This window comes from Lepidochelys kempii, chromosome 4 (genome assembly GCF_965140265.1).
Source record: "Lepidochelys kempii isolate rLepKem1 chromosome 4, rLepKem1.hap2, whole genome shotgun sequence".
Lineage (NCBI taxonomy): Eukaryota > Metazoa > Chordata > Testudines > Cheloniidae > Lepidochelys > Lepidochelys kempii.
In genome coordinates, this window is record NC_133259.1 from 57,497,046 (window position 1) to 57,509,802 (window position 12,757).

General features: G+C 40.0%; 1 protein-coding gene across 6 annotated transcripts in view; it reads right to left on the reverse strand.

The window, feature by feature from the left end:
* SH3D19 (SH3 domain containing 19) overlaps nucleotides 1-12,757 on the reverse strand; it is a 118,614-nt gene that overhangs the window by 96,910 nt on the left and 8,947 nt on the right. For 5 of the 6 annotated variants that reach the window (XM_073341345.1, XM_073341339.1, XM_073341341.1 and 2 more), the window contains exon 2: nucleotides 219-258. In XM_073341345.1, coding sequence (XP_073197446.1) covers nucleotides 219-258 — 40 coding nt within the window. Of the gene's footprint in view, nucleotides 1-218; nucleotides 259-2,066; nucleotides 2,225-12,757 lie in introns of those variants that run through there. The other variant, XM_073341343.1, reaches the window with a different exon arrangement.

Sequence of the window (12,757 nt, forward strand, 5' to 3'; positions counted from 1 at the left end):
TTTGAAGTAAAAAAGACAATAGGGAAAACCTGTTAAATCTATTAAGATTTTAGACCATTAGAAAAATAAAATAGCTAATTTTAATCCAAAGTGAATTTTAATGCTTTCTTACTATTACTGAAGGAGAGTGAATTGGCTAAACTCCCTAACCCACACCATCAAAGAGGTGGGGGGAAGGGGAGGGAGTTGAGAAATAAATACAGGAATAGAGTTCTTACCCTGAGGAACGGTAGTCTGGTTTATTTCTTTCAGAGCGATCTGAGAAGAGAGGAAACATTATCAGCACAAAAATGTTAATGTTCTTTAGCAACACTTGTACAAAAATCTGAAACAACTTTCACACCATACTATTAAATATTATAAAGGGACTATTCAAAAATAGAATGAAAATAGAAATTCTTTTATGGGACGGTTTGTCTGCATTTAATTGGTTTGCCAGAGACAAGATAAAATAACTAGAAATGTTTACGTTTGTTAAATTCCCCTTCTCAAAACACAACCTTTTGCATGCTTATTCTTTTATCTGTTTATTAAGCTCCTCGCTAAAATGAAAAGGACTTTAGTTTAAAGAAGAAAAGCGGGGGGGAGGGAAACCACAGATTACTCAGCGCAAAAAAATCATTCCATGATTCATAGCTGGCAGAGTTCCCTGACAGGATGGAGGGGAAAAAAATCAGCAGTCAGTTGTTGCAACATCTGCAAATACACTGAATTCAGTACTGCTCTAACATTAACTCTTGCTTTCCTTGCAGTTTTAGGTGTGGAGTTCTTTTATGCTCTCCATCAGGGCTTTGATTATTTAGAGTAGTATTAGAAGAGGGAGTTTACTGGTGTCTAATGAAATTGAGCAGCAAATTTAAATGAAGTCTATTAGGTGCAGTCAAGGACTTAGCTAAATTGTACTGAAAAGTGCATATATTTGTTTCTTATATAGACCCACAAGCATTTTTAAAATATGAATTTTCATTTGACTTTTCAAATATTCTTATATGCAAAACAATGAATATATTACATTAAAAACAAGTAGAGCTATCCTGTCTAAAGTAAAAAGAGTTAAAATTATCATTCAAGCATGGCAAATATTTTATCTAATATACTTGAATATACTAAAGATACTTGAACTCTTTGAAAGAAAAGTAAATGAGATTCATACACTATTGACAGGTTACAGAGTAGCAGCCACGTTAGTCTGGATCTGCAAAAAGAAAAGGAGTACTTGTGGCACCTTAGAGACTAACCAATTTATTTGAGCATAAGCTTTCATGAGCTACAGCTCACTTCATCGGATGAAGTGAGCTGTAGCTCATGAAAGCTTATGCTCAAATAAATTGGTTAGTCTCTAAGATGCCACAAGTACTCCTTTTCTATATACTATTGAGATATACATTTTCCAAAGATAGAGCTTTCTTGATTTATTTATAATAAGGGATCCAATTTATAATTAGAAGCATGTTCTTACTGATTATATCCCCACTGATCAGTTATTTTGCCTCTTACATTCTGTGTGCGCCCTTTAGGATTAAAGCTTCTTTATTTGTATTAGTAAACTATTGGTTTACTAAAAAGCCTGTCTAACCCTAAGAAATATAGATATCCATGAAGATCCTCCTGTCCATTTGACATGTATTTTGAGATTTAAAATCTTGTATTTGAGCAACAATTTGTTCTCTAGTAGAACAAAGACAAACAGAACATATTTGTGTCAATTGTTCTGTGTAACAAATGCACAGTGGGAAAGTGTTTCCCTCTCCCATTTCTGCATGGGTTTGCATTTGATTCTATCTTGCTGCAGTTTGTCAGTAAAACTGATTACTTGACACTTATTTCCACATCCAACTCATGTTCAGTTTACAGGTGCTCAGCTCCGATTCTCACAGCCCTGCAGCACATCATCTGTTAAATTTCTGCTATACTTTGATCTCCATTTCATCACACCCCACCGTGCTCAGTTTGCTAGCTAGAATCAAATGTAATGTCTCAAACCAGAGCCACAAAAGCAGTGGCTCAAACACACAAAGAAAGCCTTGCTCATTCCATCCTTAAAATTTCCCAGGTAACCGCCTTACCTGTGGCTATTCAGGGACAGGCAGAGGTTCCCACTTAGTCTACTTGCCATCTGTTGCTGGGATCCCAGTTTCCCTGCCATTTTTGCAGCCATTTAACAGCAATATACTGACAGGACATTCCAAGTTGGTACAACATGAATGTGAATGTGCCAGCAACAGCGGAGAAAAGGAGTCAAAGAACATGTAAACAACAGCACCAGAGCTTTCCTCCAGAGCCCACTTCTGATTGGCAGATTTTCCATGGCCAGGCCCCACAACTGGAATGCTGTCATGCAGGAAGTTAATGCAAATCCCTTCTCCCTTTAATTCTTTGTTGAAACAGGAAATGGTACAGCTGTTTTAAAACATATTTTATTTACTGCTTAAAATAGAGAAAGAACATCATCGACCATACTTCTCGACTGAGCTTTATTTAAAAAAAAAAAATCAAGGGAATGTACTACTTCTAAGTAGCATAAAAATAATAAAACACTGGTCTTCTTGAGGTTATAGGCTCATTAAGAAGTAAATAAGCTCTGTTTAACATGATTTGCGGCACGAGACTCGGTCACAAAGGGTTTAATTTCAAAAGTGGCTTTACCCTAGCTTCCAATTTTGTTTCTATAATTTTGCAATTCTGGGCAGAATTTTACTGTTACAAATAACCGCAGGCCCAGCTGATGGCATTTAGATCTCTAGCTATCTGATTTGTGAGCACAGAATAGAAGGCTGATTCTAAAAATTTCTGAACAAAATGAAGTCCCAATGTTTGTGCTGTTCCCTGCAAGTGAATCCCTGGCTCACAAAAGGCAGCATACAGGACTGAGGCCCTCAAAATAGGATATATTTTATAGAAAACATGCCATGTAAAATAACATACGAGAAGTCATGATTTGCTGAAACCCATTGTTCTGTCCAAATATGTATATTAGTTAGTGTGTATGAAGTTATGAGATTTTGCTGTATGGTTGTTACTGAAATATGTTGTAAGTTTCAGAGACTCTACTGCTAGTTCCCCCATGACAACAAGGGTGGTGATGCACCCCAAGAGGGTGTTAAGCAACTATTAATCAACAGGGGAGTTGTAAACAAGGGATTTACAATGCTGTTAGAGGGCTACGCAAGCATAACACAATAGGGGATTGCTCTACTCCGAGTCAGCAAAGCCCCCCAGGACATATATGGGCTAGTGTTTTTCAGGCTTATGGACTGAGGACATAAAATAGGGGGCAGTAGCATCATACCTTTGCTTTTCTTCTCTCCCACCTGTTCTGTAAGCTACAAGAATGCTGGGAAGACAAAAGATTTGAACTGAGGAGACTGATCCCAGGCTTAAAGGGGAAGCCTGTGTATTAAGCAGGGTGGATAAAAATCAAATTTAAAAAAAAAAGTTTTATTTAAAATCAGATTTTTTCAATAAAATGCTTTTTGAGGAAAAAAACCTAATCTAAAGATAGTTTTAATTCAGATACATTACAGCTCAAAGATATCTCATAATGGAATAGAGATTATAAATTCTAAAGTATGAGAATATATTCATGACATGCTTAAGAAAAGTTTTGTAAATAAGTTCCAATAGTTCACAGATTAGGGACCCACTCTTATGGGGTTCCAGGAGCTTCCGTATTATTTAGGTTAATCTTTCTATCTGTCCAATGGGACTCAGTACTCAGCCTAGAAGATACCATCAGAGATGCTTAGTTTTGCAGTTCTCAAATTGAGAATTTGTGTCTCCAGAGATAACATGCTTGTTAACAGCAAATATGTTTTAAAATGAATGAATGAATGAAATAAATAATGTAGAGAGGTGAGAAATTGCAGAGGGACAATCGGGTTGTGGCCGGTTAATTTGTGTACCCAGAGTCAATCCCTCACCTCTCTCTAAAAGTGCAAAGTTTCAAAAAGTTCAGTGAATAGAAGATTGTTGGGGAGCGGAATAGATCTGGACAAGTAGAAGAAATCTGGAGATAAATGTGAGAAGGGAGGGACAGGCAGGAGAAACAAAGTGAAACTGTTTGAGCAGCATATTCCAGAAGTCTTGAGGTCTTTCTGAGTGTAGCCTTCATTGATTTGAGATCTACCATACCATTCTCTCACTAGAAGGGAAAACCTATCATGGCAGCAGGCTGTAAGAGAGACCCAGTTTGGGAATATTTTAAGACAGGCATGCATGCAAAATGCAAACAGTGCCACAAAGAAATGCAAGGCTTGGTTGCCCACATGAAACAACATCATGAGAAGTGTTCCTTCTCAAGAGGAAGCTGCGTTGAAGATGATGAAAGGAACATGTCTGAACATGCACGATCTTCAGGTTGGTAAACTTTTTTTATTTCATATTTCTTTCTTAAGGACTGCCTGTCTTCCTTCTGGACTATTCTTGAATTCTAATGTTTGAGCCAAAAATATAGTTGTTACTCTATGGTACTATCATTTTAGATGCAGTTGTGATAAATATAAATAGCTGAAATATGCAGATCTTCCTTTTACAATTTCACCTTTAAAGTAGTACTGTCTGTGAATGAGCAAAATGGTAATAATAATTAAATAACTGCATTGACTTATTTTGTTTAGGAGAATCCATCCTCAACATACAGGATTCTGAAGACTATCCACCTTCAAGATCACCATCATTTTCTATAGTTTCAGAGTTATGTGCCAATGATAGTGTTTCAGTCACATTATGTATGTCACATAGCCACATTATATCACCTGCAGCAAAAAGGGGAAAAAAATCTCCAGCATCCAGAAACAACCATAGGTAAGTTTGTGAGAACAACCAGCAGATTACAAAAAGAGGTAATTGATGAAAAAATTGCCCGGTTTGTTTAGGCAACAAACTCTCCCTTCTGTATGATTGAACCATGTTAATGAAGTGTGGGTTCTCAGTCATTAAGACCAGGATACAGTCCACCCAACAGAGCAGATGTCACAGAGAAATTGCTGGATAAAGTGTATGAAAGAGAAATTGAGCAGTGCGCAAAAGGTCAAGAGGGTGAAATTGTTAACCTGAGTCTTGACGGGTGGAGCAATGTTCACAATGATTCTATTGTATGTGCTTGTGTGACAACTGAAGAAGGGAATGTCTTCCTTACAGAAACAATTGATACATCAGGAAATGCGTACAATAGAATAGTTACAAGAAGGAGCAGTAAAAGCTATAACAAACTGTGAAGAAAAAAATCAAATATCTAGTACACAGCTTGGTCACAGACAACGCTGCAAATGTATCCAAGATGAGAAGAAATTATTTAGGAGAGTGTGAAGAGCGTCCTAAGCTAATAACATACGGTTGCAGTGCTCATTTGATGCACCTCCCAGCCAAAGACTTCAAAGAAATAAAGACTAATGTTGTTGAAATTGCAAAATACTTCTGGAACAACCACTTTGCAGCAGCTGCTCTGAAAAAGTGGGAGGAACCAAGCTAACTCTCCCACAAGACGTGCGGTGGAACTCAGCAGTGGACTGTTTTGAGCACTATATCAAGAACTGGCCTAATCCGTTGACAGTTTGTGAACAAAATTGTAAAAAAATCGATGGCACTGTCACAGCCAAAATTCTCAACATTGTGCTTAACAGAAATGGCGAACACATGCTGAGTACCCTGAAGCCTATTTCTGTAGCCTGGAACAAAATGCAGGGAAATAGCTGTTTTACTGCTGACGCTGTTGAAATTTGAAAGGAACTGAGATCTTAAAAAGAGAAATATGCAATGACAGTTAAATTACAAGCATTAAAAAAAACGAACGGGACAAGCACTATCTCCAGCTCATTTTCTTGCAAATATTCTCAATGCTCGGTACCAGGGTCAAACCTTAACTGCTGAAGAAGAGGAGTTGGATATGACAGGGACATCCAGCAATCTTCCTTCTGTAATGCCAGCTATAATAAACTTCAGAGCTAAGGATGAACCATTCAAGAAATGTTTGCTGATGATGTTTTAAAGAAAAAGTCACACCAGTAAACTGTTGTAAGTCACTTAAGCACTTCAATTCAGAGACTGTTGAAGTGACCATCTCACTTTTAACAGCAGTAGCTTCTTCTGCCAGTGTAGAAAGAATATTTTCTTCCTTTGGACTAATTTATTCCAAATTGAGAAAACATTTGGGACCTGAAAAAGCAGGAAATCTTGTTTTTCTTTTCCAGATTATGAATAAATGGGAAAATGAAGGAGAAGACAACTAAGTTAGCTGCAGAAGTCAATATTTCAAGTTTCTCATGTTGACCAAAAGAGTTTCTATAGCTTTTGTATTAGTGAAACTTTTGTTGTGGTGTGATTTTATTGTTTTCTGTTTTTGTTTTACTAAGAGTTACATCAGTACAAAGACTATAGAATCATAGAAATGTAGGGCTGGAAGAAACCACAAGAAGACACCAAGTCCAGCCCCCCGTTGTAAAGCGGGACCACGTAAACTTAGACCATACCTGACACATGTTCGTCCACTCTGTTTTTAAAAATCTTCAGTCATGGCGATTTCAAAACCTCCCTCGGAAGTCGGTCGCGTAGCTAGGGGGGGAGCGGGGCAGCGGCCGCTCCCCCGCCAAGCAGAAGTGACGCCTTTTTAATTACTTGGCACCTTTAAAATTTTTACTCACCCGGCGGAGCTCCGGGTCTTCGGCGGCAGGTCAGGGGAAGTGGAGATTAAAAAAAAGGCGCCACCCCCTGGTACTTCAGCAGCACTTCGGTGTCGGGTCCTTCACTCGCTCCGGTCGCTGGCGGCATTGTGGTGGCGGGGGGGGAGGGGTGTCCTTCAGTACCAAAGACCGGAGTGAGTGAAGGACCCAACGCCGAAGGGCTGCTGAAGACCCGGAGGGCCGCCAGATGAGTAGCAGGGGGGGCGCTTTTTTTTTTTTTTTTATCTCCGCTCCCCCTGTTTTGCCCCCCTGGCTACGCCACTGTTGGAAGCCTATTCCAAAGCTTAATTACCCTGATAAAAACCTCAGTCTCCCTCGCTGCAGATTAATCCCATTACTTCTTGTTTTATCTTCAGTGGACATGGAGACAATTGATCCCTGTCCTTCTTCTAACAACCCCTCACAAATTTGAAGACTGTTACCAGGTCCCCCCTCAGTCTTCTTTTCTCAAGACGAGACATGCCCAGTTTTTTAAAACTTTCCTCATAAGTCAAGTTTTCTAAATCTTTTATCATTTTTGTTGTTCTCCGGACTCCCTCCATATCTTTTCTAAAGTGTAGTGACTCGAACTGAACACCATACTCCAGCTGAGGCCTTCATCCATGTGGAGTACAGGGAGACAACTACCTCTAGGGCCTTATATACAACTCTCCTGTTAATATACCCCAGGACGTTATTTTTTGCAACTGCCTCACATTGACTCATATTCAATTTGTGACCCACTAGAATCCCGCAGATTCTTTTCAATAGTACCACCACCTAACCAGTTATTCACCAGTTTGCAGTTGTGCATTTGATTTTCCTTCTTTAGATGTAGTACTTAGAATTTATCTTTATAGAATTTCATCTTGTTGCATTCTGACCAATTCTCCACTTTGTCAAGGTCATTTTGAATGCTAATCTTGGGCTCCAGAGTGCTAGCTATCCTTCCCAGCTTGTTGTCATCTGCAAATTTTATAAGCACATTCTCCAGTCCAAGTCATTAATGAAAATACTTAATAGTACTGACCCTGGACTAATCCCAATGGGACTTCAGTAGAATCACCTTCTCAGTTTAAGAAGTGAAGCACTAATAATTATTATTTGAGAAGGGTTTTTCAACCAGTTGTACACCCATCTTGTAGCAGTGGTTTTCAAACTTTTTCTCTGGCAACCCAGTTGAAGAAAATTGTTGATGCCTGCAACTCAACAGAGCTGGGGATGAGGGGTTTAGGGTGTGGGAGGGGCTCAGGGCTGGGGCACAGGAGTGAGGGCTGTGAGTGGGACCAGGGATGAGGGGGCAGGGGGGTTGGGGTGTGGGAGGGGGTCAGGGCTCTGAGCTGGGGGTTCAGGCTCTGGGCTGGGGCCGGGGATGAGGAGCTTGGGGTGCAGGAGGGGGCTCCAGGTTTGGGGGGGGCGCTCAGGGCTGGGGCAGCCCCATGGCCCCCTGCATAGTGGCCAGACCTGCTGCTGGTTGCTTCCGGGGCGCAGAGCAGTGTCAGAAGAGGTAGGGACTAGCCTGCCTTAGCCGGGCAGCACCAATGATAGGACTTTTGGTGGCCCGGTCAGCGGTGCTGACCAGAGCCACCACGACCCAGTGCCTTACATTCTGCAACCCAGTACTGAGTCACGACCTGCAGTTTGAAAACCACTGCCTTATAGTAGTTTAAATCTAAACCACATTTTCCTAATTGCTTATGAGAATGTCATGTGGGACTGTGTCAAAAACTTTACTAAAATCAAGATGTATCATGTCTATTGCTTCACCTCTCTCCACTAGACCAGTAATCCTGTCAAAGGAGGAAATTATGTTGGTATGTGCAGACGAAGCCTTGAAGGGGCACTACCAATCAATTGTGATCTCAGTAGTGACCCCACTTTTACACTAGTATAAATGAGTGCAGAAACTGGCCCTACCTCTTTTTAACAAATAAAATCTAATATATGATTCATGAGTAAAGCGTTTGATAAATTTTTTGTCTTCAGAGTTTACTGGCTGACCTCATGAAGGCCTTACAGTCAACTTGATGACACTTTGTTGTTTGTCTGTCTGTAACATGCTAACATTGAATGCCACATCCAATCCAATCAATTCCAAAATTTCAGGGAACGTTTTAGGCATCTAGGGCCAGAATCCTTTTGATTTGGGGGAGGGGGGAATCAGAAAATTAAAATAGGCAAAATGGGGCACACATGAAGCCCATGCCAGCTTTTTAGCACAGCCACAGCTTCAAGCACCTCTGCAATTGTCTATAAATCAAAGAACTGGTTGATGAAATCCATTAACACCTTCCAACATAACTATACCCCTGCTCATCTCTGCTAGTCCTCCTAATAGTTTACATATTCACATGCTGAATGATTTGTTTCCCAGACAGAAAGATGAATAAAAATTGGTGGGGAGGAAAACTGGGGCCAATAGGGGTATGCACACAACCCCTGGCAAGCAACTGGGGGGAAATGAGTTGCAGTGATCAGAGGGCTTTTGTGTACCTCCAGTGGGGGATGGGAGCCTGAGGGGGCACCGAGGGATGCAAGGAATCCCTGGCATGTGCAGTAAACTCATTATCCCTCTCTGTATTTCTTCTCGTGTTTTACAGAGAGATGTTACAACCTGACCTTTAGAGATTACTTACTAAATTTTGCTGACTTTTGTCTCCTGTCCTCCCTCCACCTCTCCACCCTTCAAATTTCTCACAAAATATGGGCCTGGGCACTTCTTTTGTCATATATATGTCAAGGGGGGAGGGAATAATTTTTTGGAGAAATAGTTTCTGACATGGGTTTAAAAATGGAGGTGGGGAAACTTACGTTTTTAATTCTCTTAATATTACTTTGACACACATCACTAAAAAGGTTTGGCCTAGAAACTTCTAATTTGCTTCCTTTCAATAAGATCTAGGGATCTTCAGATGTTCCTAAAGAGATTTTCAGGAGTTCCTAGTCCCATTTTCAAAAATGGGACAGCCACTTAAATCCCATTGACTTTCAATGAGATTTAGGCTACTAAATCACTTAGGAGCTTTTGAAATTTTTCACCCCTGTGTAGTAGAATTATGTTTTGAAGTATCTATTGTTGGAGTTACCCATCTCAGAAATAGAAAATGTATCATATTATATGAAAACTTCATCAGGCTTCTGAAAACTTTGTAAAAGCTTTTTAAAGATCAGATCAATTTTTTGTAAAGTTGCTTTGAAGTTTCTACACCTTGAATAGATTCCTACAGTGCTTTATAAGCTACTCCTGAGGAGGACTAAAGTGATTTACACTGTTTTGATACCTCATAAAAGCAGAGATTTCATCCTTAAAATACAATAATTTGTATCAAAGTTAGGGTGACATTTCAAGAAAATAAAAGATTACCCTATGAAATGTATGTAACAAAGCTTGTTTTTAAGTAACACCACCACCCAATGTTTTATTCAGAGTACAAAATCATACATTTGTAAAAACGTGTGATTCTTTGCATGGGTATTACCTGAAAGCACATTTTTAATCTGATCAGATGCTTCTTGGTAGCATATCACCAGGTATGGGCAACCTTAATTCTGGGATTTCTAACTTTCAAGTGCTTGACTTTGCAACTTAGTCACATTCTTTTAAAATTGTGTGTGTGTGTAAAATGTAATTCCTTAGGGTTTTAAAAAAGGAAAAAACAGTAAAAACAAATTTGACTGTAGCAACCTCCCCATCATGCATCACCACTAGGATTTGAGTTCTGAACCTCAGCTCAGGATACAGGGCTTACTAAGTAAGTTTGCTGGTAGCAGGAAAAGGGAGAAAGAGGCTGCTGGAGCCATATGCTGGGTCTAGGGTGTGGTCAGGGGAGCCTGGGCTGTTTCTCTCCCTCTTTTTCCCCTTCAGGAGATAGACAGAGCTCCTTCCCCATGTGGTGCCCCTAGAGAATAGGGTAGGGGCCAGTGGGCTCATGTGTGGAGTCTAAAGGGGTTGTTTGTGTGGAGCCTGGCCTGGCTCTCTCTCTCCTCTTCCTAGAAAGGCTTCCTGGTCCCCGGAGTTTGCAGCATTGCTCCACTGGTCATAGTGTTGGCCCACCCTTATATTAGAATGTTCAATTAGCTGACAAGACGAGGTACAGAAAGGAAATAGTGATTTTCAAAAGTTTAAGCCAAACCTGAGCAGAATTTCATAGGCACTTCTCTTGCCACAGTGTTTTCTAACTCTCAAATTCCAAAATCCGGTGGCAAACACTGACATGTAATATATCTTTTCTGGTGCAAAGTGTTAGGCAACCTAACTATAGAGGATTTTGGTACCAACTCCTGCTATAATATACATAATATGTTGCCAGGTATGTGCCTTTGCCTATGCTGTGCACCTGCTGCAAGAACTGTGCTGGGAATTACACAATAGATGCCCCCTCCACATAGGTACAGAATAAGTGCTGTGTGTGCATGCATTTTATTAGTTTACTCTGGCAAACTTATTTGTGTGGACAATAATAAAGCTTTAGGAACAAAATGGTACTAGAAAGACTAAGCTGCAATGTTTAACCTTGAAATGGTGCAATATTGTAGTGTACACAGAACTGATCTGCAGCTCTGTCATTTTTGGGGTACAGACGGAGCGCTAAACCAGAACAAGGTGCTGGGCATGAGACAGGCTCAAACTTTCATTGTTTCCTCTTTCTGTTTACACCATATGTAGAAGAACAACGAGGAGTCCGGTGGCACCTTAAAGACTAACAGATTTATTTGGAAAAAGAAAAGGAGGACTTGTGGCACCTTAGAGACTAACCAATTTATTTGAGCATAAGCTTTCGTGAGCTGTAGCTTATGCTCAAATAAATTGGTTAGTCTCTAAGGTACCACAAGTTCTCCTTTTCTTTTTGCGGATACAGACTAACACGGCTGCTTCTCTGAAACCTGTCAGATTTATTTGGGCGTAAGCTTTTGTGGGTAAAAAACCCACTTCTTCAGATGCATGGAGTGCAAATTACAGATACAGGCATAAACATACTGACATAAAGGCATAGATACAGAAATTTATCCACGAAAGCTTATGCCTAGATAAATCTGTCAGTCTTTAAGGTGCCACCGGACTCCTCATTGTTTTTGTGGATACAGACTAACAAGGCTACCCCTCTGATACTTGGCATAAGTAGGTTTCAGAGTAGCACTCTCTAAGGTACCACAAGTACTCCTTTTCTTTTGGCATAAGTAGAAGCTTATCTACATTTTTTTTTAAAAAAAGGTGGTTGTAGTTCATTGTTTCCCTCTTTGACAAGCTATAGAATATGCACTTCTCATGATAACTGGAAGATCTCTAGTGATCAGCAATCACTTGGAACTGCCTCAAGAATAAATATTCACCCAAAGAGCTTAATGCATTACTGGGCAGATGCATTCTTTTCATCTTTTCACAGCACTATATCTCCTGCCAAAGAGGAGGAAATGTGTTACTTCCAAGTTACGAAGTTTAAAGACTGCTTTGTGCTTAGGAGCTTCCAATACTGCTTAGTGACTGTTAAAATTGACAGACTGGTGTCATTTTATGCTTTTGTCAATTTACGCTTGGAATTTTACAATCACTTACAGAGTTTGAATAGGCAAAATGATTGCCTGTTTTGTAATTGTTTACTCACTTTGGGAGCATTCCTTTTTTCAACAGGGTTAGAATAGCCAGTGATATTATTGTGGTGGGCCACAAATACATCTGCTCTCACAAAGTGCTGGTCAACAGCAACTGAGCCAATTAGTTGCCCCAGAGCACACCTGACTATCAGCCTCCCAGCTGATAGACAGGAATGGGTGGGCGGGAATTAAAAGCCACTCATTAATTGGTCAAACTGGACAGTCTCTACGTAAAAGAATAAACGGACACAAATCAGATGTCAAGAATTATAACATTCAAAAACCAGTTGGAGAACACTTCAATCTCTCTGGTCACTTGATTACAGACCTAAAAGTGGCAATACTTCAACAAAAAAAAACTTCAAAAACAGACTCCAGTGAGAGACTGCTGAATTAGAATTAACTTGCAAACTGGATACAATTAACTTAGGCTTGAATAGAGACTGGGAGTGGATGGGTCATTACACAAAGTAAAACTATTTCCCCATGTTTCACACACACACACACAC